We start from the raw sequence: 24,222 nt of genomic DNA, 5'->3' as shown, positions 1-24,222 counted from the left end.
GTCATATACTGGGGGAAGAAGAGCAACAGAAATGGACTTGCAGGTCCTGGTGGATGAGAAGCTGGACAAGAGCCAACAGTGTGCACTTGCAGCCCAGAAGGCCAACTATCTCCTTGGCTGCATTAAAAGAGGAGTGATCATAGGGAGAGGTAGGTGATTATCCCCTCTACTGAGCTCTTGTTACGCTCCATCTGGCGTACTGTGTCCAGGACTGGAGCCAAAGGAAGGCCACTAAGATGATCAGAGCGATGGACTATGAAGAAAGGTTGAGGGAACTGGGCTTGTTTAGCTTGGAGAAGAGGAGGGGGACTGTTTACATGGGTAAACAGGGCAAGGGGGAATGGTTTTAAACTGAGACAGGAGAGATTTAGGTTAGATGTTAGGTGGAAGTTTTTCACTTAGAGGGTGTTGATGCACTGGAACAGGTTGCCCAAGGAGGCATTCAAGGCCAAGCTGGATGAGGCTCTGGGCAGACTGTTCTAGTAGTTGGTGATATTGCCCATGGCAAGGGGGTTAAAACTAGATGATCTTTGAGGTCCTTTTCAACCCAGGGCATTCTATGATTCTGCGTCAATAGAACAGATGAAATTGAATTTTGCTGTACAGGTATGGGTCTCAAAATGCAGATGCTTCTTCCATACTAAAGCTAAAGAAGAAAGAAAAGCAGAGAGCTAGGCTTGTTACTTGTGCTGCTATTCCCTATGGAAAAGGAGGAGGATTAGAATACTTGGGAAGACCATTCCTGCTGCTAGAAAGAATACTCTACAGCTCTGACCTGAAGAAAATTAGCAGCAATATCCTCAGCTTGGTAGCATTCTGCCATCAGCAAGGAACATTGTGGGGCCATTGCCACTCTGGCATGCCAATACTCTAGACAATTAACTATGCCTCCTGTGACCAGATCTAAACTAATTTATGAAACATTAAAAGTAGAGACCTGTTAGCAAAGATAGATATTTCTCTGTGAAGGAACCAGTGGTTAGATTCTTTTTGACCTAGCCATCTGCACTACTTTAAGGACAGGGAGTGTTCATTTCAGTGTTTGACCTTACGTCCAAAAAAACAAACACAAAGTAGTAACTGGAAATATTTCATGATGATGCTATAATTTCAGCATCTAGAGGAGAATACTTTTACTGTGCTTACACATGGAACATAGCAGAGGTATTTTTGTGTGCAACAAGGTTTTCAGATAAAGTATACAAGTAAACAAGATTCTAAATATAACAGAATTTAATAAAAGAGAATCAAACTTGTAAGGACAGTGCTTGGACAAAAGGACACTTCTGTTCCAGCTATCCATGGAAGATTAGACATAAATTAATTTTAAAATAGCAGAAATACCTTGGGTCTTTTGTTCTTGCCAGTTATTCTCTTTGCCAATGGACAGATTTACAGGGCTGCCCATGAAAATGACTGCCTGTCAGGAAAATTTGTTAGGCAATCCACAACCAGCCAACTTAGTAAGAAAACGAATACATATATAGATAAATAAATAAACTTGCAATTGGCCATGAAGTATTTACATACGAGTACAGCCTCCTTCTTCAAAGTTGTAAAATCCATGAGCACAGTGGTCACACTTCTTCCCTGTCACTCCTGGCTGGCAGTAACACTGTCCATTTCCATCACAATCAAAGGATTTGGAACCAAAAGAGTTGCAGTTGCAGGGAACACATCCTCTGGAAGACTGTAAGCCAAACGTTTCAGGCTGCCACCAAGAAAGGAAAGAAGAGCAGTTAGTACATGGAAAGATTACTGGGAAAAGATGAAAAGCTGAGTGCCTGTGGATAGCAGAGTGATCCTTTCTTTTTCTGTTGATTCTGTAATTCTTAAACAGAATTGTAGAGGTAAAACTGGCAAGGGCACTAAACAGCTACACAGCTCAAAAGGACTAAAGATTTCGGAGTGTTAACTGCTATTATAACAAACGTTCTCTGGACAGTACACTTTGTACAAGGTTACATTTCCATATATACAATTTCAAGAAGGTTGTTATGTACAGTCTTCAGACTGGCTTTCAGAAATTTCCTACTTAAATAGAAGGCCTGAGTCATCTATGTGCACTGTGTGAGGATTGTAAGATTATGTTAGGCAGGATTGGTTACTAAGAAAGTGAATTCAAATTCTCTGCTATAAACGGACAGTGGTTCAACCAGAAAGACTGGACAAGAAGATTCTGTCTCCTTTGATCAAGGGCACTACCTGTACACATTCTGTAACTCAAGGGCATTTCTTCTGAATGATTCTTAGAATAACTTTAGATGAACACAGATAGGATGTATTTGCATTACAAGCTATTAAGAATTACCTGTTTTTAAAAATAATTAACTGCTAATGATTATAAACGGACTGAAGTGAAATATATTTATTTTTACAATGTGCTGCTGGGCAGCTCAGCCATTTGCTGTTAGATTTTTTGACTAGTACAAATCGGCACAGATTTTTCAAATCAGTGGAGATGTACTGACTTAGATTCTCATGGATTTGTTCCCACAGTTAAACTCCTAACCTGCGTAGGTGAAATCTCAGAGACTTTGTCAGGGTTCCAAAGTCCACAAATCTGAACTCTAAGATTAACATTGATGTTCCACATTCCTAGAGGGAATCTATTGATATGTATCAATAGATCAATGTAGGGATTGTACCTACAGTCAGAATTTGGCCTGAAGAAACTTAGAAACTAAGCAAACACTTTATTATACATATAATAAAGAATTACCCTGATTCTCATTTCCAGTTTCTACAATGAAATGCTTTGTAAATTACATACCTCAGCATGACAAAATACTGTGCATCAGAGAGAAAAGATTATTCTAATCCATGTAATTAAACTTCAAGGTTCAATTAAATATACAGTGTATCTCTGAAGATTTCTATTACACAAGAAAATGTACTGAAATGTAAATATGCAAAATCTTCAGGACAGACAATCAGATTAATAGTGAAGCAACAAATGCACAGCATGCAGATCAGCTCTCAAAAGAAAGTTTGATAGGATGTAATAAATTCTGTTTATAGGGTGAAAAACAGAAAAACAGCCTGATCACTAGCACTCCACAATGCGTGAATGAAGAAAAGATCACCAGCATGCTGGGTTCTGTTCAATGAAAGACATTTTGATCAGTCATGCAAGCTACCAAGATGAGACTCCAGGCTGAACCCCTGGCCAGCCTTTTTTATACATAAATTGAGAGTCACATCTATTGAACGATAGGATCATGGATGACAACAAAGAAACATAGTATCTTCTGAATATTGTACTATATTTGATCCTGCACCAGTGTATTCTAAACATTTGTGTGGTCAATACAGTTATGTTAAATGGGTAAAAGTTCACATTTTCCAAAGGAATCCATATGAGCAAATAAAGCATGAGTCCTTGAACCTGACTGAGGAAAACAAAATACTGGCAGTTATTTTTCAATCTGATTTATGGACGTCTTGGGTTGCAGGAGGAAAAAAAAGCAAACTACTTAAAACACTGCTCAGTTAGAAGCAGTTGTACCATAATTAATATATAATTTTAGGAAATAAGCTGTTTTGTTGACATGCGAGGAGGAATATTTCTATTATTTTGGGAATCGTATTCAAATAGCTTGCACTTGTTCTGGTTAAAAATTAAAACTGTCTGAAGACTGCCCATATTCACAAATGAGAACTTTTAACACCTGGCGTGTTTGATATTTCAAGACTAGATCTTCACATTTTACCTCTGGTGATGATTCTTCTCATGAGCTCCTAGCCCTTTATTCTTGAATCATTAGAGGAGGAAGTCTTGCTCTATTGAAGGCCAGGAATATCCTACTGATTACACTGATGTATGAACAGCACCCACATATTTCATGCACACTACTGTTGATTGTGCTGCTTTTGGAATTACTCTGTTATTTGACTTCTGGCCTGTTTGGTTAATTGCCCTATGCAACTTCGGATGTGGGGAATACCAAGAACAGAGCACTGTCTTTCCTTGTTAATTCTGTGTATCGAAGCACATTTCTTTAAAATTAAGTGGAAAAATAAACAGACAAACAACCAACAACAAAAAAACACCACCACAAGCAAATACGAAGTTTCAGCCCATGCGATGCACACAGTTTCTGATTACCGGAGCGGCAGGCTGGTAAGCACCCCGTGGGCACCCACTGGCACTGCTGAAGCCCCATCTCCGAGGGGGGACTCGAATCTGCTGACTGCTTTGAGCACTTTCTTTCAATTTAGGCACCTGTCTGCTGATTTCACAGCGTTTGCCTGTGAATCGTGATTTGCAGATACATCTTCCTGACATATCACATTGCAGTGACATGGATCCTAAGGCACTGCAGCCACAGGGTATACAAAATCGTTTATCTGGGGCCCAGAAGTAGCTGGGCTTTAAAAATGAAAAGTAAACACTGTTAGAAAGCAGAGGAAATGAAACTGCACCAAATAAAAGAGTACAGGAATGTAGGCAGTAATAAACAAAGATTAATTCCTAACAGCAGCTGATTTTGTATTACCAATAATTATCGGCATATTTTATGTGTATATTATACTGTATGTGGCAAGTTCCATTGATACTACTGATATTTCTTTGAATAGACTATTTAAATAATGCTGAAATGAAAGTGTGCTCCCTTAGAATACCACTTCAAAAAATTATGCAGCTTAAAGGGCGAAACAATCCTTTTGGTTTCTGCACAATTATTTATGTGCTTTAAATCACACACACAGGGTGTTCTGAGGACAGACTTAACCCTTGAGTCTTCATGCTGAAACAAAGACACGTTCAGCCGGTTATAAGATATTCCTGAGGAGCCTAAAGAAATCTTTCTGTGAAAGTTCATGAAAGACATTGTTGGGGTTTTTTTCGCAGTGACTCACACGACAGCAAAACAACATCAAGACAAAAGATATTTTCACCAAAAAAGTATTTGAAAAACAGTATTTGAAAAATACCAAAAGAATTCCTGAGAAAAAGAATGTAAAAGCAGAATATTCATGGTAAGGATAAACAATCAATTTGCTTTTTTTGAACACCAGATTCTAACAGATATTTCATGACTTTCTTCACAGAAAAATTTTTCCAGACCTGCAATATTCCTACTTATTTTTATTAAACATTCTATTCTAAATATAAAATATATTTACCATACAAAAATACGTATTTGTACATACAGTGAGGCTTATTTTGATTGAGTGCAAAGGGAGATTTACTTTTGTTGTTTGTTTCATTCCAGAAAAGCTTTGAAGAACATTAAGTAACCATTTTCTATATATTCTCCCCATACACAAAAACAATTCCTATTTGTTCCTTAAGTGAAACAACAACAACAAAACAAAAGAAACCCATTTTAACACCAGACTGAAGCAAACTGAAACATCCACGGTTCCTCATCACTCACCTTGCACATGTCACACCGGCGCCCAATCACGTTGGGTTTACACTCACACTGGCCAGTCTGAGAGTCACAGACCTCTGAGATGGATCCATTGACATGGCAATGGCAGGCTACAGAGGAGAAAGAAGGAACTGTTGATATGTTTCCAGTACACTTACACTACTGATTCTGACTTTAACAGCCAAATTTTAACAGCGTGGTTTTTGCCATCTGGACAAACTCAAGAATGCAGAACTGAGGAATGCTCGGACACTGACAATCAGCATTTACCTACCCATTGAAATGCAGAATTCTACTCCAAATTATTGCACTGAGAAATTTTGTTTCCACTTCATAAAAAATCTCCTCATATGCCACTCCAAGTACCTCTGTTCCAAAACAGCATTAGGGCTCACAGAGGAAATGACAAACAACCAGTCCAACCCATGACACAAATCACCTAAGGATTTTTAAAAAGCAGTGAAAAAGAAACTTCTGTTTATTATAGAAAAAAAGTTTTGCTTCCTGCATTTTCATATTTGAGAAGAAGTTTTGGAGATGCTTTCTATCACCCTTTATGCCCTTAGATCACAAATCTTTTAGCATGCAGCATACCCAGTAGGGAATGGAGAGATGTTATCACATGTCACAGGGACTATGACCATACAGACACCAATTCCATTACGATGAGCAGGCTTCTCTGTCATTTTTTCCACAGAGACATGAATCCTCATCGCTATATTTATTACCAGTCTACTATTTGAAACAGGCCCAGCCCACATTTTCCCTTCTTGCACTACCCTGACTACGTGTTGTCTTTTTTTCAACATGACAGCTTTGTTTTAAGAAGCACTTAAGCATCCCAACAGCAAACACATGGTGGTCACATACTTGCACATCATAAGGTGCCACTAGAGTTGTATTTTTTCCTATAGATAGATCCTCACAATAGGATCTTCACCATGACTTCATTGGACTTAATATACTGTAAACTGAAAGGAGTTCTTCCTGCCATTCCCTCTATTTTTGAGGTATTATGCACAAGTCGCTTCTTTCAAATGAAAGTGATTTCATATTTTTCATATCTGTTCATGGCCTTATTTTTCAAACATTTGCAAAAATATCTCATATCTCTGAGAGTAAATAACAATAATATAATAATATAATAAATAAATAAATAACAACTGAAAATAATTATGGGCTCTCTTGCCAATCTGGTAATGATGTTCACCCTTTTCATCCTCTTTCAGCCTTCTTCCTTCCCATTACCATAACATAGATGTTTCAAAACTATTGACAATCCAACCTGAACACATAGAACAGTATGTACAAGCACACATTTGCATTATATTCCAATTATAATGGTCACTAGTCAAATGTGTAATCCCAAACCCACATAAACATTATCAATACAAATTAACAGCTGTATTTCACCAACATTTAAACACAGATTTCAAAGCCCAAAGATATTATTTGAATCTTTTTTTCCTTAACCAAGAACATAAAAATCACAAGGATCCTGGCGAATAAATAAATAAATAAATACACTGTCTTTGTATGCAGGCAAGCTTAACACCATATGTAGATCACACTGAAAGTAAGGTCTCTTATTTATTTCCAAGGAAATTGCAACAGATTTGAACAGTATAATAACGCTGTTTGATTAATTCTCATCTACAAAACACAATACCATCACCATTAGCTCTGCATTTTCATCAGCAGTAAATAAGAGCCTAAATGCCATGCCAATCAAAATTTGCACTAATAGAGGTGACCCCCTGTCACTGTTGCTACTGCTGAAATGCACCACCCACCACCTCACTGTCCTTGCATCCGCTGTTTGGTCTCCATCAACATTCAGCAAGCATCAATGAATGTCACTGAGAGTGATTTTTTCTGCATGGAGGAATTAAGGGACACCCCTTTTGCTACATAGGTGCTTCCACGTCAGAAGCCATTTGGTCAGGCTGCCCCTCTACTGCCATCTGTCACAGCAAGAAAACATAATGGAATACTGTTGGGAAGGTTCAACCTCTACTGCCATACTGCCAACATCTGCCTCTGAAGTCACATGCCAGAATATTACAATAAAAGTACTACTTTCAGAGCAGGCCTCATACCTTACCCCAGGTGGAATGTCATGTATTCCTAACTCAGTCACAGATGACTGTGTGCAATACAGAGGTGAAACAGAATTTGGAAATTAAGACTTTGATTGTTTTCCTGGCGCTGGCAGGTATGTACACACTGAAGAAACATGCAGTCAAGGTTATTCATATACTTAACTGTTACTCAATCTGATAAATTACATTTATCTCACCTAAACCTTTCTTATTCATTCATCTCTACTGGAAAATCAGCTATTGTCCCAAATTCTAAATGGTTACTATAATACTACACAGCCTGTTAGAGAAATTTGTCTTACTTTCTCCCAAAATGACACTGGTTAAGACCTCTCTCAAACTCTCTTGATTTGTATAAATATTTATGAGTCTGTAATTATAATGAACCCACACACTAATTCCTCTCTAACAGTGATACTGGGCACACATAGGCACGCTTGGATACTTGCTTTAATTAATCTCATGTCATCTAGCTCTACCATCAGCACAACCTCTAGCTATTGGTTCAGCATATTGTGCTGTTTCACAGCAAAAAGCAAGCTACAAAATTGAAATCAAATAAGTCTAGGACATTTGCTCTTAGATTTATTATTTTGTACAGATAAACCAAGAAATTCAGAGAAGCTATAGTGATATAAAGTTGTACTGTCACTTGAAATGGATAATGCATATGACAACAGCACAGTACTGAGAAAGAGCAAAGAACATTTCAAACAGTAATTTGAGAGCAAAATTCATGCTTTGCAACACTCTCAGTTTTGGCTTTTTAATAAGCAAAGAAATTGAAAACAACAAAGTAAAGGCACGGTCCTTCTGATATTGTAGCTGCAGGGCAAAATTCATGGAAGTCTGCAAAGGAAGTAAAAAAATCATATGCAAAAAAAAAAAAAAAAAAAAAAAAAAGAAAACCCACATGAAAGACAGAGAGCAGATGAATGTAAGGTAACTGTGAGCACAAAGCTATGAATACATTATGGGACTCTCCTTGTCAGTGATGCTAAAAAAAAAAAAAAAAAGCAAAGCTTGTATTTCTACATTAAATATGTATTTATTTTTAATACTTTTTGTATTTAATTGTATGTTTTTGGAACTCTTCTCACACTACATCTCTTTCCCATGCAGTTGTCACAACTGTAGAAATGTTCAAAGCAAGAGCCCCGTCAACGCTGCAGAAATGGCGATGAGCTACTTGAAGATATGATTTCTGAAATGCACTGCTTTTAAAAATCAAATTACACACTCAACACCCTAATTGATATGACATCATAATGATTTTTAACTAGTGCAAAGAATGTATGTGATTGTCCAACTTTTATTTAGCACCACATAGGTACAGAACACATTTATACAGCCGTTACTCTCCATGATTGCCTATTAATTTACATATAACCATGTTTATTAGCCTTAACTGAGAAAGCTAGTTATGCTCTAAATCTCTGGAGCAACCAATGCTGTCTTAGGTAGTCAAACATTATCTTGTATTCCAACTGTCAAACTGCACCCCACTAACAAAGCAAATCCTTGAAATGGATGCCAGTGGATCAGAATTCTGTGCTTACAACACATCTTGCAAGAAATGGTTCCTGTGCTCCTAAGTGCAATAACGTAGTGCCCAAGACCTTTACCAGCATTTTACATCTTTGTACTCAGTGGAGTCGGTCTGCATTTATTCCAAAGAAAGAAGAGAATTTAATTCTATTAACAGAGAAATAAAGTACTCTGCTGTTTCAGAAGACCTAAAAATCTTTTTTTATTCCATTCCTCAGACTGACGGTGAACCATATGTGAGTATTTTTAAGCTAGGATTCTAAGCGCTATGTTTTGAATTGTGCCAGGAAGGACTCAGTAAGAGCTACTGCCTTCTACAGAAGCAAAAGCTTCTGCTCCTACCAGCTCTTCTATCCACCCTCCACAACTTCATGCAATCAGTGTGGAAGTCTGACACTACATTTGCAGCTTATACTTAAGCAACATGCCACTGTACAACACTGCTGAGAAGTGGTAGCTTGTTGCAGTGGCAGACACTGTTCTCCATAGCACCTCAGAACATTCAACAGAGTCAGAAGACTCAACTTGGCAGGATGCCTCTTCCCTGTAAAGCAGCTTCCAACACGAACTTAAGTCACATAGGTGGCAATAAAGTCCCAAGTTTTGCCAAATTTGCACTCTTCAGTAACTCAAATATCTTTTCCTCCTCATTTCAGTATCAATCTGAAATGATCAATGGGATGAATGAGATTTCTCTGCATATCATAGTGCATTTCTATTTATTTATATTTATTTTTGTAGATCTGACATTTATCATAACCTTTTGCATCCATCTAATTTTCCACTCTCCTATATCTGTTCCATGCCTGTTTCGTTATTGCTTCAACCACAGGAGGAAGCTTTATAATAGGTTTGTCATTCTATTTATCTTGAATTCACCCATTCCAGATGCAGATGCAAGTAAAACAGTATTCTTAGAGGTGTGAGCACACCATATCATTCTCCTGCACATGCATACAGAGGCACATTCCTCCTCTCAGAAAGAAAGATATAGAATAGATCAATTCTGTCAGAAGTACTAAGAGTTTATGACTTACGTTGACAGTTCCTTGCATCAAGAGCATCACCAAAATATCCATCAGCACATCTCTCACAATACTGGCCTGTTGTACCTGACTTACATATCAGGCAAGCACCAGACAAGCTGTCACAGCTGCCAGGAACGGAGAAGTCAAGGTTGTTATTACATTGGCAAGGTTGGCATGATCCCCCTGGTATTAGAGGTTGTCCATAATAGCCTTCTGCACACCTAAAGTAAAAGAGATCATGAGTTAGGACCCTTAAATAATCTTATTAGAAATATTCAATTTTATTTCTCACTAATCACTAAAAATTACTTGATCTTCTTCCAAATATTTCTTAACTGCCTTTTCTCTCTCCCTCCTTCTCCTTTTTAACAATACTGTAGATACAGTACCAGCTGAAATCCTGCCAGTTCTGCTAGTAATTAGATTTCAGTGGGAGAAAAATCTTGTCACTGGCACTGAAGACAAGACAAAGCATAATAAGAAATCTGTCTACTGGCACTGTAGAGGAATTCAGGTTCACGTTAGATAGGCTTTGTATTTCAGCACATCATGTCTAGATATTCTTGTGCACTCATTCCCCAGCAAGTCTGTTGATTTCCTCCCTTCACATAACGTGTTTGCTATAGTTTAGAAAATGATACAGACATAAAATTGTTTACACAACAAGATCCCCCACTCATATTGCCTTCCGCTGGTCTACGGCATGGTCACTTAACTATTGGTTGCTTACTTCTGTGTATAGGAAGGCAGCAAAAAGATTCCTAGAAATCTTTTGAAAAAGAATTATAGGATTCATAGGGATAGCGACTTTCTAGCATAGTCCCTTCCTTATTTTAAAAGATACGTTTAAAAATACCACCTTTTCCACCTTGGCCACTTGCAACTTGCAGTGAATATCTTGTAAAATGGGTTAGTGAACCTGACTTAACACAAGTATGCATTTAAAGAAAATTTGTACATGTTTCAGCCTATTTCCCTATTATATCAGCCTATTATATTTTGGGTTGCTTTCCCTTCCTATTACATTTGTGCACACTTAACAGTTAAAGCAATTAATTGATAGCGAAAAAGGAAAAAAATGCACAGTTCCAGCTAATGAAGTTATTTGCGCTCATCTCAGATGAACTTGAATTAATGTAAAGAAGAGACAGAGTACATAAATCACATAAATTAACATTTCCTATTATTTTAAGTTGATTCAAATACAACTTTAATCAATGCAGATATTATCCTCCCTGCTTTGTACTAGCACAGTGTAGTATGGCCCAGAAATAATTTTGGATAGCACCCTAAAAAGGAAACACTCAGGTCCACTACGTTTTTACTCTTTTCCACTTATGCTCATCAAGTTCATCCTTTTCCTTTCATCCAGAATGTCTCATAAAATTTCCAGTCTGATCCCAAACAAAACAGTCTAAACATTTCCTAAATATTACTCAGTATCAGTAGCAAAAGTTATCAAAATGGATGACAGAGTAGGGAGGAATTAATAGCTAGAACTAATCAGTATTTTTCAATAGTAGGATGTTATTCAAAGTAAAATTGTTTCTGTTCTTTAAAAATATCCATGATGCAGACCTAAACAGATGCATAATTTATACAAACAGTCCGGTGGTTTGGGTGACTGTAAGAACTCATTAACACGAGCACAATTTTCATAATCTAGTCCACTGTGCTCCGCTGCATTCACATAGCCATCTCTCTCAAGTACTTCCCCATAACAACAGTACATCAAAATCCTGTCATCAGAATAATCAATGCATTTTATTTTCAGAACTTGTCGTGAATGTAGCTACATACTGTACCTCTTTGTATTATTCCCAGAAAAGAAATGGGTGTTTCTTCCTTATTAAGAAGGTATTAAGAAGGTACCTCAGCAATCACAGAAGACTAATTTTTAGCTTACTTTCGCAAAGACAACTTGACATTTTTTTTCCCCCAGAGATGATATCTCAGTTACAAAGGCCAGGAATCTCTCAGTACATGTAACAATTAATAGCTATGGTTGACAAAAGCCAAAGTGTAACTGGATAATTAAGACAGGATCTTATTTTACTCAAAAGAAGAAGAATAAGAAGAGTAACATGCAAAGTTCACCTATGCTTTGCTGCAATATTTCTCATTTACCACTTGCATATTTGTCATGAATCTGCATTTTTTGGTACTACTAACCAATCTGACTTCACTTAATGTGCACTCATTTTCCATTTTCCCTTTCATTTAAGAATTACTTCAGTATCTTACAGCATTCCTATAAACTTAACCAAGCAGTTCACAGAAAAAAAAAACACTCCAAGGGTTTGCAAGAAACGTGTGGATAATCATTTCCTTCTATTAATAGCAGGAGACCTTGATAACATTTTTTTTTTCTCCTCATCAATTTAGATTTTGCTAATTAAAATTAGTGAAACTCACACTCATCACATAGATTCTACTTAAACATGTAGATACTCTTGAATCTAGACTCAAGATGATTAGATCCCAAAATTAGGGAGAAATGAGGTAAACTTAACAGAATACCGTATGCACATATATGTGTGAATTCTTCAACATTTTCTCCCACTTCTCATGAAGTTGCAGATGTAAATTAAAAAAAAAAATCTACTTTCACTAATCCCACCCTTAAGGACATTTCTATTTCAGCTACTCTTCTCAGATTCAAAGCACTACATGTTTGAGAAAGTTCACAATAAAAACTCAAAAATCTATGTGGCATGGTAAATTACACATATGGATTAGAGAAAACACATATCATATTAATTAACTGCAAAGTACAACGGAATACCATTGAGATGAGGAGAAAGAAAAACAACAAAAAAACAAACAAAAAACCCAACAAACCCAAAAGAGAAATCAACCAACCTACCAGAAATAGGGACAGGGAACAAAGACATTCAAGAATGGTTCCATTTAACAGTCTCTCCCCTCCCCCCCAAATTCCTCTCTCTGTTTACCTCTAGCCTCAAATGCAGATGTTTCCCATGAGTGACAGTTTTATTTGGCATAATTGGTGCCAAACACTGAGCTAGTATAAAATATATGTGGAAACGTGTGTACTGTCTCTATTGAATTAATTTACTTCACCACAGCCCATGTGGCTGTGTGTATGTGCACAGATATGCACAAAAACACAGGCCTATTGTATACTATGTCTTTATACTTGGGAAAAAAAACAAACCAAAACAAACAAACAAAAAAACAACTTTGAGACAGAGTTAATGTAGGCTGTAAATCTAAATACTTGAAAGTATGATAATAGTATTTTCACAGTTGCTCTGAAAATTATGTGTACCCAATTCATGTATGAAATTGGGTAAAATTCCAGTGGGGAAACAACCTGCGAACCTGCTGTTAAAAATTTTACCTCTGATGCACAACACAGATATTACTGTTCTATGACCAGGCATAAATCTATATTGCATTTTCTAATATCAGAGTGCTTATCTTTGCAATCTGGAAACAATCCCACACAACACATTTAATTTATAAAACATTCTAAATGTTTGTTCCTTTTCCCAACAGCACTGCATTACAGGTTTGTAATACTGGCACAGGGGAAAGAATTAGATTAGCAGCAGCAGCATACTGAACCCAAGAGACTCAGAAGTGTCTACCTAGTGGCAACCTGTGCTAGATTTGAGGGATGCTGGGTTGCAGAGGGGAGGAAGCATGTGAAACAGCTCATCTTTTTCTTCCTACTAAAGTTACACAGACGTTTCCACTCCTATTCTTGGAGGAAAAGATTTCTCCAACTATATTCATAAACGAAGGAGCGCTAAAGAAGAAGCTAGACTTACCCACTTCGTTTTTTTTCCCTATGGAAAAAAAAAAACCAAACTGGGCTTTTCTCAATATCAAGACTGTGCACCTGGCAAATGCATCTCAAAATTCTGTAAATACCTTGGGCACAAAGCACAGCTTTTTGACATAAACCTTTTGTACAGAGATAGGAGAGAGTCTACTGTACCCTGTACCCACTGGGAAACTGAGTAAAGGAAGAACATAAATCTCATTTACTGGGGAAAAGGATTAAACAAGAAAATGAAGCTTTCTCTACACTTAGAAATAAATGATAATTTAGGACAGTTAGCCAACTGTATGACACAGATTAGTCATCGCTATGCAGTTGCTAAAATGATCCAGAATTCTACATTAACACTTTCAGCAATTATAGAATCACTATTAATAATAGCAAAAGGCAATGTGCTTTCTTCCGTTCATTATTATTGACAGCTGTGGGCATTTCCAAGCAGCTTGTTATAGATGAAAGAAAATCATTCCATGAGCAACAGAATTAATGGTTTAATTTCCAGTGGATTTATATCACATGGTTACAAGGCTAAGGACTGATTATTTGCAGCAGGATGTTGCTGTTCAGCAGTGAACAATCCCTCAGGCTACAGCAGTGCCTCTTCCTTGTCCTGTAAAATTTTTCTTATGGGCAAAACATTTAATAAACTCTCTCACTTGCTCCTGCTCTCTTGTGCTTGTAATCTCTGCAGTTTAATTAGGTGTGAGATCACACAGTACTCTCTCCCTTAACTATGACATGTCCTGATTTACTAACCTCTATTCAGCTACTTCTCACGCAATTTTCAGGAACAATTACTATCTGTGAGATTTTCTACCTTCTGTCAAATTTGGTTGGAATTGACCTACAAGTTCAAATGCTTTTGTGGGCAGACAGACACGCACTAAAAGATAACACAAGCCTTATTTCCTTAGAAAATAATGCTAAAAATCCAAGCCTGCCACTTATTCAGATTCTCTCATACTGCAGCTACAGCCTGTGCTCCACTCAGAAATAGCACTTGTTGCTAATGGAAGCTGTCAATGACCCTGCATTGACAAACTGCCACCAAAGTGCTCTGCACCAAAGTGATTTATTCCTGCCATCATTAACTTCACAGCCCACTAGCTTAAAGAAAGGTGATGACTTCCAAGATAGACAGGAAAAGACAAGCAGAAATAGTACTCAGCAGGAGCAGTCTCAGTGATTATGGGTGGAAACAGGTGACAGCCTACACTCTCACTTTAGGACAGATATAGCACAATAGGGAATTTAAGAGGAAGTAGTCATAAATGTAATTTGGAAAGATACAACTAGAGGGTGATTCATGGCATACAGACAGGTTTCTGCTTTTCCCGGGTGGTTCTTTCTCTTGATTCACTCCTACTTTCCCCATCCAGTACTTCTCCCTGACTTACAAAGCCTTCATTTAGAAGCCTTATAGTTTTAGGATATATGTTGGAAAATGCTGCAAGCAGCTCATGGAGGTGTCAAGTGGCAGAAACCAGCTAAGATACAGAAATGCCATACTTTCATTCCCTACATCTATTTAGCCAGGTGATAGACTGTTATCTGGATACCTCAGACCCTCTTAAAGAAGGTGTTAATCATAGAGTCATGAGGGATGTGGATCATGGAGCCAAAGCCAGTGCTGACTCATTGTGACCTCCAAACAGCTAGCAGCAGTACTCTGGCAAACTGACTGCTCTTTAAAGTTATTCTATCCACATGAAATCTCAAAAGATAGGAAGGTTCATGGACACTGCGATGATTTCCCGTCTCTACATTCTCACCACATGTGGAAAGGGGACCCTAGCAGTTTAGCACCAGTGCTTCTACTATCCTTCTGTTTCACTTAAATTCTACATGTGACTCTTTCATAGTAATAGAATATGAGAAGGCAGATGGGGTTATCAGTGAAGGGAACTTCCTCTCTGAGTACTAACATGTCATTTGGACCTATCATAGCCAAAGAAAGACAAAACATGAGATTTATTTTTGTTTAATTTGCCTTCTTGTGTAAGTAATAACAAAACTCATGAATTATATTGAGCTTTTCTACATGTTTAACAAATAAAGATTCTCTGTTGTCAGTAAAACCTATCTTGTTGTATTTGCTGCAACAGAAAACTAGAAGTAACAAAGGTAAAATATTCTTTTATAAATGATTAAAACCAACAAATAACTTACTACAAGGATTGTGGTTTGATTGCATATTACCTCTTCAAGAAGAGGGAACAATAATTTACTGAATACTTGATTCACCATGCTCTAACTATTCAAGTGACAGAAAGAGACAATAATAAAAAAATCTCAAAAGACTAATGAAACTGCTAAGAGAATAATTTTTAAAAAAGTTTCTTACACCTCAACAAATGCTTCTTTGAAGCTTTGTAATTTACCATAAAGCAATAATGCAATCACTTTTTCAGAGAAAGGATGGAAAGTCAGATAAAGACTATATAAGTATGTAAATACATGGATGCAATGTCAGAGTAAGTTGAACAGGAATTTCTTCAGCAAGTTTCAGAAAACAGGAACAGATATGAGAAAGGGAGGCAGCAAAAAAAGAAGGAACTGTTCCCTGTGATAAATACTTTTGATTCAGATCTCATACAGTTAAAAACACGGTTCTCACTTACCTTTCACAGCGTGGTCCCACATATCCAACTGGGCATTCATCACATATTAATCCATGGCTTCGGTCAAAATGGCATGTTGGGCTAAAACTGTGTTGTTGATATTGGGCAAGAAGAGGGACAAGGAGGAAACATAAAGAAAAGACTGTCAGCATCATAGTTCTTGTCCCACTTCAGAGATTGTTAATTTGCAAAATAGTGCCCTAGAAATGTGATTCTAGTGTAGCATGGAGCTTAAGTTAGACTCCAGCAAATAAAATTTGGAATGACTCTGCTATTTCTGCAACACTGAATATAGAGTAACAGATGGCAGCATCCCAATAGCCTGTTATTACGGGACCTCAGCCTGCCACTGAGCAGCCTAGATAGCATTAAAAAGTCAGGAATGTACAGCTGTTTGTTTGTGCCCCTGAGGGCCTGGCAAAACAAGCTATGTCATAATATGTCCCCAAAATAAATATTTCTGAAGGATGACTGATTTGAACTTTGTGTATATGGGTCTGTGAAAGGAATCCAGTGAACAAGAAAGGACTGGGACAAAAGGGATATAGCTGGTACAGGTTCCAAGTGAGTGCATCTGAGTGCCAACAAGCTGACACATCAGACCAGACCAGAACACTGATGTTTAAGAATAGCTTGCAGAGTACAGAGCTTTACCTCTTTGCTATGCTTTTCTTATTCCTAGCTGGTGGATTTTTTTGTTTGTTTCATAAATAAGGATACCATAGGCATTTGCAAGTTCCACTTATCTCTGATCATATTCAACTTCAAACTCTGCTCCTTTGGTTTTTAGCATTGTGCTCTCTTTCTCCCTTAACATACTTCTGTGAGTAAACAGTCTGACTCTTTGAAAACAAACAAACAAACAAACAAACTCCGTACACAACAACGAGCTCACAGAAGAGGTAACCTGCTCTCCTATCATTCTGAAGTGATCAATAAAGACACAAACATTAACATCTTTATAGAGCTTCATCTGAATAACTGAAAACAGTTTTGGTCAGTCTAACAGAAAAAGAAAAGATTGGGAGTAGATGCATGGTGGAGATCACAAATGGAAAACAAAGCATCTAGCTGAAAAGAAGACACTGAAAATGGCTTTTATAACTTAGGACAACAGAAGTTAGGGAAGAACATAATGAACAAATACTTCAGAAAGAAGTTATATTCAGGTAAAAGATTATGCTACTACAGTAACAAATAGACATCATCTAACCTTGGATAATTTAAAGTAGGATATATAATGAAAGTTTCTGGAAAATAATGGGCACGGGGAGGCCAGAAGAGCTTAATTAGGATCATGTAACATAATTACCTGCTGATGATTGGTCTCTAATACTCAGAGTCACCCATCCTATGATCTGAACTCAGTTACTCTCCCTTTTGTTTCTACTATAGAATAGTTTCACTTATAAAGTTTTATTTGTCATAAAGCAATAAATCGATCTCCCATAGATAGAAATCAGTACGAAAAATGTAGGCAAGTCAGTTCTGGTAAACACAGATAGGTCTTAGGATATTCTTAGGATTATATTTGTGTTATGTTGCAATGACATTCAATTAAAAATAGATTCAGGAACGTATGAGTCCATTAAAGAAATAATTGTTGGTTCTATTTTTACATAGCAATATTTTTACATAGCAATATATGCATTTTTAAACTGAAGTACACATTATCAGTAAATTGAATCAGCAGCACCTGCCTTTTCAAATAGGATGTGGTCATCCATTCTTATCTCATTCTTTCATAAGAATGACATGAGAAAGTTTTATGGAGATGCTATCAAAGTTCCTTATAGCATTGCTTAAGATTGACTGCTCCACAGATCCACTGAGAACTCTGAATTCAAATGCATAAATTGTAGAGATTATAACAACTGAGTACTTATTATCACTAAGCAATGATCATTAATAGCATAATTTCTATATTTTAGGGATTATGTTCAGACTGAGAGTTCTTCCACTCTTTGACTTGGTACTCAATTTACATCTGAACGTTAAACATTAATATATTGAGAAATTCCCATTTGCATGCTATAAAGGAAATGTGTGTTAGCAAGATGAAAAAATGAGAGTTTATCTTACTGAGACTTAGAATCTCATTATTCAGTAGTAATAAATGTTAACAAGCAGTATGTATTGATTTGTTAAAACAAGATTCAGAAAATCTTAGTCTCTCTCGGTTCCTTATCAGTCTTTTCATAGTGTTACATAAAATTACAACAGAACACCAGTGAAGACATAGTATCAGAAGCACTATAGGTATGTTATTGGACCACACTGGAAGACAGATCTCTAAAAGCTCACACAGACTCTGCAGAAAACACCTGTTTGGAGTAATTGTATTTGCAATTTTATGTAATTCTCCAATAAAATACTAACATTCTGAAAGCAACCAGATTTCCTAATTCACATGCTATAATGCTATTTGTTATCTGCACGGGCTCAACAAGATATGTTCCATTTCAATTCTAGGGACATAACATTTAGTATTTTCTAAATAAAGAAAAACAGAAAACTTTTTGCCACTTCAAGAGAAAAGCAGTAATTATCTCAGATATTTGCATTTACTATGAAAAATCATACGTAGAAATCTGATCATTTGTATGAAAAAGAAATCAGATTAATCTCCATAAAGACTGTCAGAAGAGTGCTGAATTAATGAAAAGAAAGAAGTCAAGCATGCATTAAATATGTCAATTAAAATACAGATATTGATCTCATTTTATGGGCATGGTGGAGTGGGTTAATGATTGGCTTAGATGATCACAGTGGTCTTTTCCAATCTTACTGATTTTATATAAGTACAAGTACAGAGATTTGCACAAAATAAGAAGATATATCCCAGGATCTAGAAAACATGATTTGCTTCTCCTAATCTTGCCCAGAGTTATCTTCTGTCATTTGACAAGACACTTATTACTGCTATGCTTTAGAAAAAATTTCATGATTGGCTTCAGGAATTACATAGATGGCATTAGGAAATAGAGGAGATAATAAGGAGCAGTTAAATCAGCTTAAACTAACTATGGAACAATTCCATCACGTTTCTAAAATGGATAAACATTTCTCTACCTTGTATGGAACTGCAGAGGAAAAGACAGAGGTACTGTAAAAAACAGTACAAATATCATCAAGATATAAGATATTGTTATAAAAGTCAGCACTATTTTACTAGTACAAATAGGTTCATTGTATGAACAATATTCTCTGTTCATCAAATGCCGAGTATTGAGCTTAAAGAACTACAGATGCCCTGCTGTGCCACATTAGAAATTAAATACTATAGGAGCTAGAACATATCAACAGCCATTTCTAGGTATTTAGTACATAAATTATTTACTTGTTAGGCTGTGCAGAATAGCATAGCTTATATCACATCTCCATAGTGATATGTACTTGGTGAAAATTTCCCAATTTTTTACACAAAGGATGAGTTCAAGAATCTGAATAACATATATAACTTATATTATTCCTAACATATTAAGGTCACTACAGACTAAAGATACATTATAATGGTAGGGTAGAAAAATGACTATTTTTAAGCCTTCAGAGAACACTTTAAATGTTTAAGAGACCCTTTTTTTCCCCCCTCATAAACAAATTTAAGCCTAGAACTGTTGAAGAACGAGAACTTGAGCTTTACAGTACGATTTCCACAAAGCCTGAGCAGGTTTACAATTTTGCTTTTTTTTCCATTTTAGTATTTCTAAGTTCTAAGCTATTACAGAGCTCTAATGCAGGGCTAAACGCTGTAGGGCTCGGGAATCCCAGACTTTCACACATCGAGAGCATTTATATAGGTTTGGTACGTGCGCTTTTCAAGAAAGCTAAATATTACAGAGAGTACTCTTATTCAATTTCAAAAAGGAAGAAAGCAGCCAGAACTCTGATGAATACATGGTAGAAGTCTCCAGGCATTTTGCCAATAAAAAACTTGAATTCGGTTTATTTGACTTGGTTTGTTGCACATCTGCACCAGATATAAATGTGATAGAGTTTTTCCTGCTTTATCAGTACAGCATTTTCTAACAGTAGGAAGATTAACTAACCATGCAAGGAAATTCTCAAATGTGAAAACAATGAGAACATCAAAGGAACCATGCCTGAGCAGTAAGCATAAATTCAAGTATATCTAATAAAACCAACTATGGAGCTGTGATGATAGAAGACTTCCATCTTACAATTCCCTGAAATTCCTGCTCATAAACTGTCAGATTAAAATTGCACTGATCAGAGAAGGAATATGACACAATTCTATTGCCTGTGGCTTTAGCATGGACTACTACAGTAAGAACTGATTCATCAGTGTTTCAGGTTGGCCTTAAACTGTGGATAGCAAGCAGCACAAACAACTTTTTGTAAAGAAAATTATTCTTAGATCAGGTATTTGAGTAGTTTTTTCGTGTTATATAAATGAACCAACATGATCACAGAACGGTTTGAGTTGGAAGGGATCTTAGAGACCACCCAGTTCCAAACTTCCTGTTATGGGCAGGGGGTATCTTCCACTAGATCAGGATGCCCAGGAACACATCCAATCTTGAACACCTCGAGGGATGGGGCATCAACAGCTTCTCTATGCATTCTGTGCCAGCGCCTCACAAACCTTGTGTTAAATAATTTCTTCCTAATCTAAATTTACCCTCTATTAGTTTAAAGACATTTTTCTATCACTACATTCCCTGATAAAGACACCCTCTCAAGCTTTTCTGTAAATTCTCCTTCTCTTTAAATACTAGAATTCCGTTCCCCCCATCCCAGTTTTTCACTTCTCCAGACTGAACAAGCCCAACTCTCTCAGTCTCTCCGGATAGCAGGGATACTCTAGCCCTCTGATCATCTACTTGGCTGTGCTCTAAAACTCCTCCAACAGTTCCACATCTTTTTCACGCTGGGGGCCCCAGACCTGAATGTAGCATTCTATGTAAAGTAGAACAAGAGAATAATTTCCCTCATGCTACTAGCCACAATTCTTTTTTTGCAGTACAGGATACGATTGTTTTTTATCAGTCAACATTATCACTGAACATTAACTGAAAGAAAAATTACAAGTAAAAGAAATAACAGTCTTATCTGTTCAATATAATGTGATTTTAAAATCAATTACATATTAAAAAAAAATCATATCAAATTGTTAACTTCAACTTTAAAACTAGAAACAACTACTCCATAAAAAAAGAACAAAAACAGTGGTCTTTGATTCAGTGAAAAGAGCAGTTATCCAAAATACAGAATTTTTCTTCCCAGGCTACTCTTGTCTAGCTTTAGTCTTGATTTTTGTCTCTCAGCAATGCTGAGCGTTCTATATGACTGCAAAATGAGAATAAAAGCCTATATCATAGAATATGTAATTTGGTTAAAGCACAAAGAATCTCACATATATGTACAATGGTATAAATTCAAAAAGTATATATAATTTACTAAGTGAAAAAGTGTAATTTATAATAAATACACATCTTACTTGTTAGAAGGTATATTTAGTGGGCAAGCACACAACTGACAGTCTTCAGCTGTTCCTTTAGTAGGATCACCATAGAAACCAGGAAGACATCTATCACAATATGAACCACCTGTATTGTGTTTGCAATCCTAAAAAGAAGGTGGAAAAATACAAATTCACAAATAGAAAACATACATGTGGAAAAGTTTCTGGATGTCATTCACGTCACCCATTCCCTCAACAGACTTGTAAGAAGCTTCTGAGATACATTCTAATTTTCTGTTGTTAGTTGAAAACCAGAGAAGAGCTGTAAGAATTCCAAAGAATTCCTACAGAGAATTCTCCAGAAAAGAGCTGTAAGAATTAGTGCATCATATGCATCAGCTTTTTGTACTACTTTGAATATCTTTTTCTTTATATAAAACAGAGAAATGTTCTAACATATAATTGTCACAATAGTGTTTTAGCTCATCTAAATAAAACTAGTGTTCGGAGTATCACAAAACAGGTTTAGCACTGCAGTCTTGCAACAGACTAGATATTTTTAACTGTTTTCAATGCTGAGCTGAGATGTAGTTCAGACAATGCAATTTATAAAAATGAATATTTTGCATTTATGGCCATTAATTCATTTTACAAGGCATACATCTGGCAGCAAGCTAAATATATTTGTGAAGGGTAGCAGAGTTTGAATTATATTTTACAGGTAGAAACAAGGCTAAATGTACTGTATATCAGGTCCTAACCAATTTTTATTCTTTAATGTGACTAGGTCTTGTAATAAAAGAAATAGTTTATTCAACCATATGAAAGGTTAGGGCTTAGGAGCAGGAATCTAATTCACTCCTTAAAAATAGCAGAAGTAGATCTGTATTTTCATATATAGCCTTTAGCCTGATCTCAAATTAAATGATCTCTTTTTCTCAGAATGGGAATTAGTACTCTGAGAATAGATTTCCCATGCCAACTTGTAACAACACATGCTCTAAAGTTTAAAGAAAATTGTCTCTTCTGTTCTTCCCTTTCACCTCGAAGGATTAAAAAACCTAAACAATTTGGCAGCATCCATCACAGGTAAATAAGTGTGTGGGAACTGCTGAGTCACAGCCTGAACAACTGATTGAGCACCTGGGGATAAGACCCGGTCAGCCCTTGGAGCACATGTGGAAGCAATTCACCTGTGCAACAGGAAGGGGTGGAGCCTGAGCCAACCCTTCCTTTGTTTGTTTTTAAATTTGTAGTCACAGTGAGGAAGAAAATGGATGTACAGGTCTGATTTTAAGGAGAGTTGGAAAGTATATGGAAACGGCTAGAGTTAGGTTGTAAGAAAATAATTCATCAAAGAGAAGCTAGTCAGCTCTTCATAATGTGAATTGCTTTCTCTGAATGGTTGATTGCTACTGAGGAAGGATTTCTTGTTAGGTATTCCTCATCTGTGGAGTTTTTTCTGCAAGCTTAGATCCTTAGAAAGAGGAGAGCATTTCTCCTCTTTGTTTCGTAACATCTTCCCGTTGTGTTAGTCCCTCTGTCAGGGACAATTAGCTTTCTGGCTTAAACTTTTCTGTACCTTTTTTCCCCCAAATATTATCACACTGGGCTAATAGAATATATAATATTCTATGTACGTGAAACTCAAGAGCATCCCTTATAAAGCAAACAGAGAAGTAGCAAATTTGGTTTTGACTGCTAAATTCTAACTTGATGTGCTCAGATATAGATGAAAAAGAAAATGACAACTTGAAAAGACCAAGGTGAAAGCCGTGAAGTAGATTTTATTAAATGGAATACAATCTGATGAAGTTTAGATAATGGGTAAAGCTCCAGATAATTCTAGAGTCTCTGGCTCCCCTGACATCCTAAACTGCTGCTTTAAAATCCTTAAATTTTGTTAATATGTGTAGATATTTTTAACCTTATCATTTTAATCAAAACCATTTTGAAGAACATCTGCAAAACTGCTTTATCACTTACAAAAAGTCATGTATATGTGCTGATATGTTTGATGGTATTTATTACTGCCTGAAACATATCTTCAATAAGGGGTAAATAAAATGGCATTGCTCTAATAAACAGTTCTTTTTCTCTTCAGATTATTACCATATGGAAATAAATACTTTGCATTGCACTCTGCAGAGCTGGTGCCATGTATTTGGGCAGCCGATTAAGCACTGTATTTTTTCTTTTCAGTCATAGGCACAATGTTGATGGCAGCATTTGTCTTCAGAATTAGTATTTACTTACAAAGGGTGCTTGTGTGTATATAAAATCTGCGTATCTTCGAAATAAAAGCG

At 36.5% G+C, this 24,222-nt stretch overlaps 1 protein-coding gene across 3 annotated transcripts in view; it reads right to left on the bottom strand.

Moving 5' to 3' along the window:
* LAMA2 (laminin subunit alpha 2) overlaps positions 1 to 24,222 on the bottom strand; it is a 327,292-nt gene that overhangs the window by 121,187 nt on the left and 181,883 nt on the right. For all 3 annotated transcript variants that reach the window (XM_042821492.1, XM_042821497.1, XM_042821505.1), the window contains exons 17-21: positions 21,953 to 22,080; positions 16,492 to 16,578; positions 10,069 to 10,280; positions 5,385 to 5,491; positions 1,531 to 1,711 (exon numbers count right to left, since the gene is read on the bottom strand). In XM_042821492.1, coding sequence (XP_042677426.1) covers positions 1,531 to 1,711; positions 5,385 to 5,491; positions 10,069 to 10,280; positions 16,492 to 16,578; positions 21,953 to 22,080 — 715 coding nt within the window. The remainder of the gene's footprint in view (positions 1 to 1,530; positions 1,712 to 5,384; positions 5,492 to 10,068; positions 10,281 to 16,491; positions 16,579 to 21,952; positions 22,081 to 24,222) is intronic.

This window comes from Centrocercus urophasianus, unplaced genomic scaffold, assembly GCF_019232065.1.
Source record: "Centrocercus urophasianus isolate 14NV4802_14NV808 unplaced genomic scaffold, USGS_Curo_1.0 seq_10, whole genome shotgun sequence".
Classification (NCBI taxonomy): domain Eukaryota; kingdom Metazoa; phylum Chordata; class Aves; order Galliformes; family Phasianidae; genus Centrocercus; species Centrocercus urophasianus.
The sequence above is the reverse complement of the archived record's forward strand: the minus strand, read 5'-3'. Positions and strand labels throughout refer to the sequence as shown.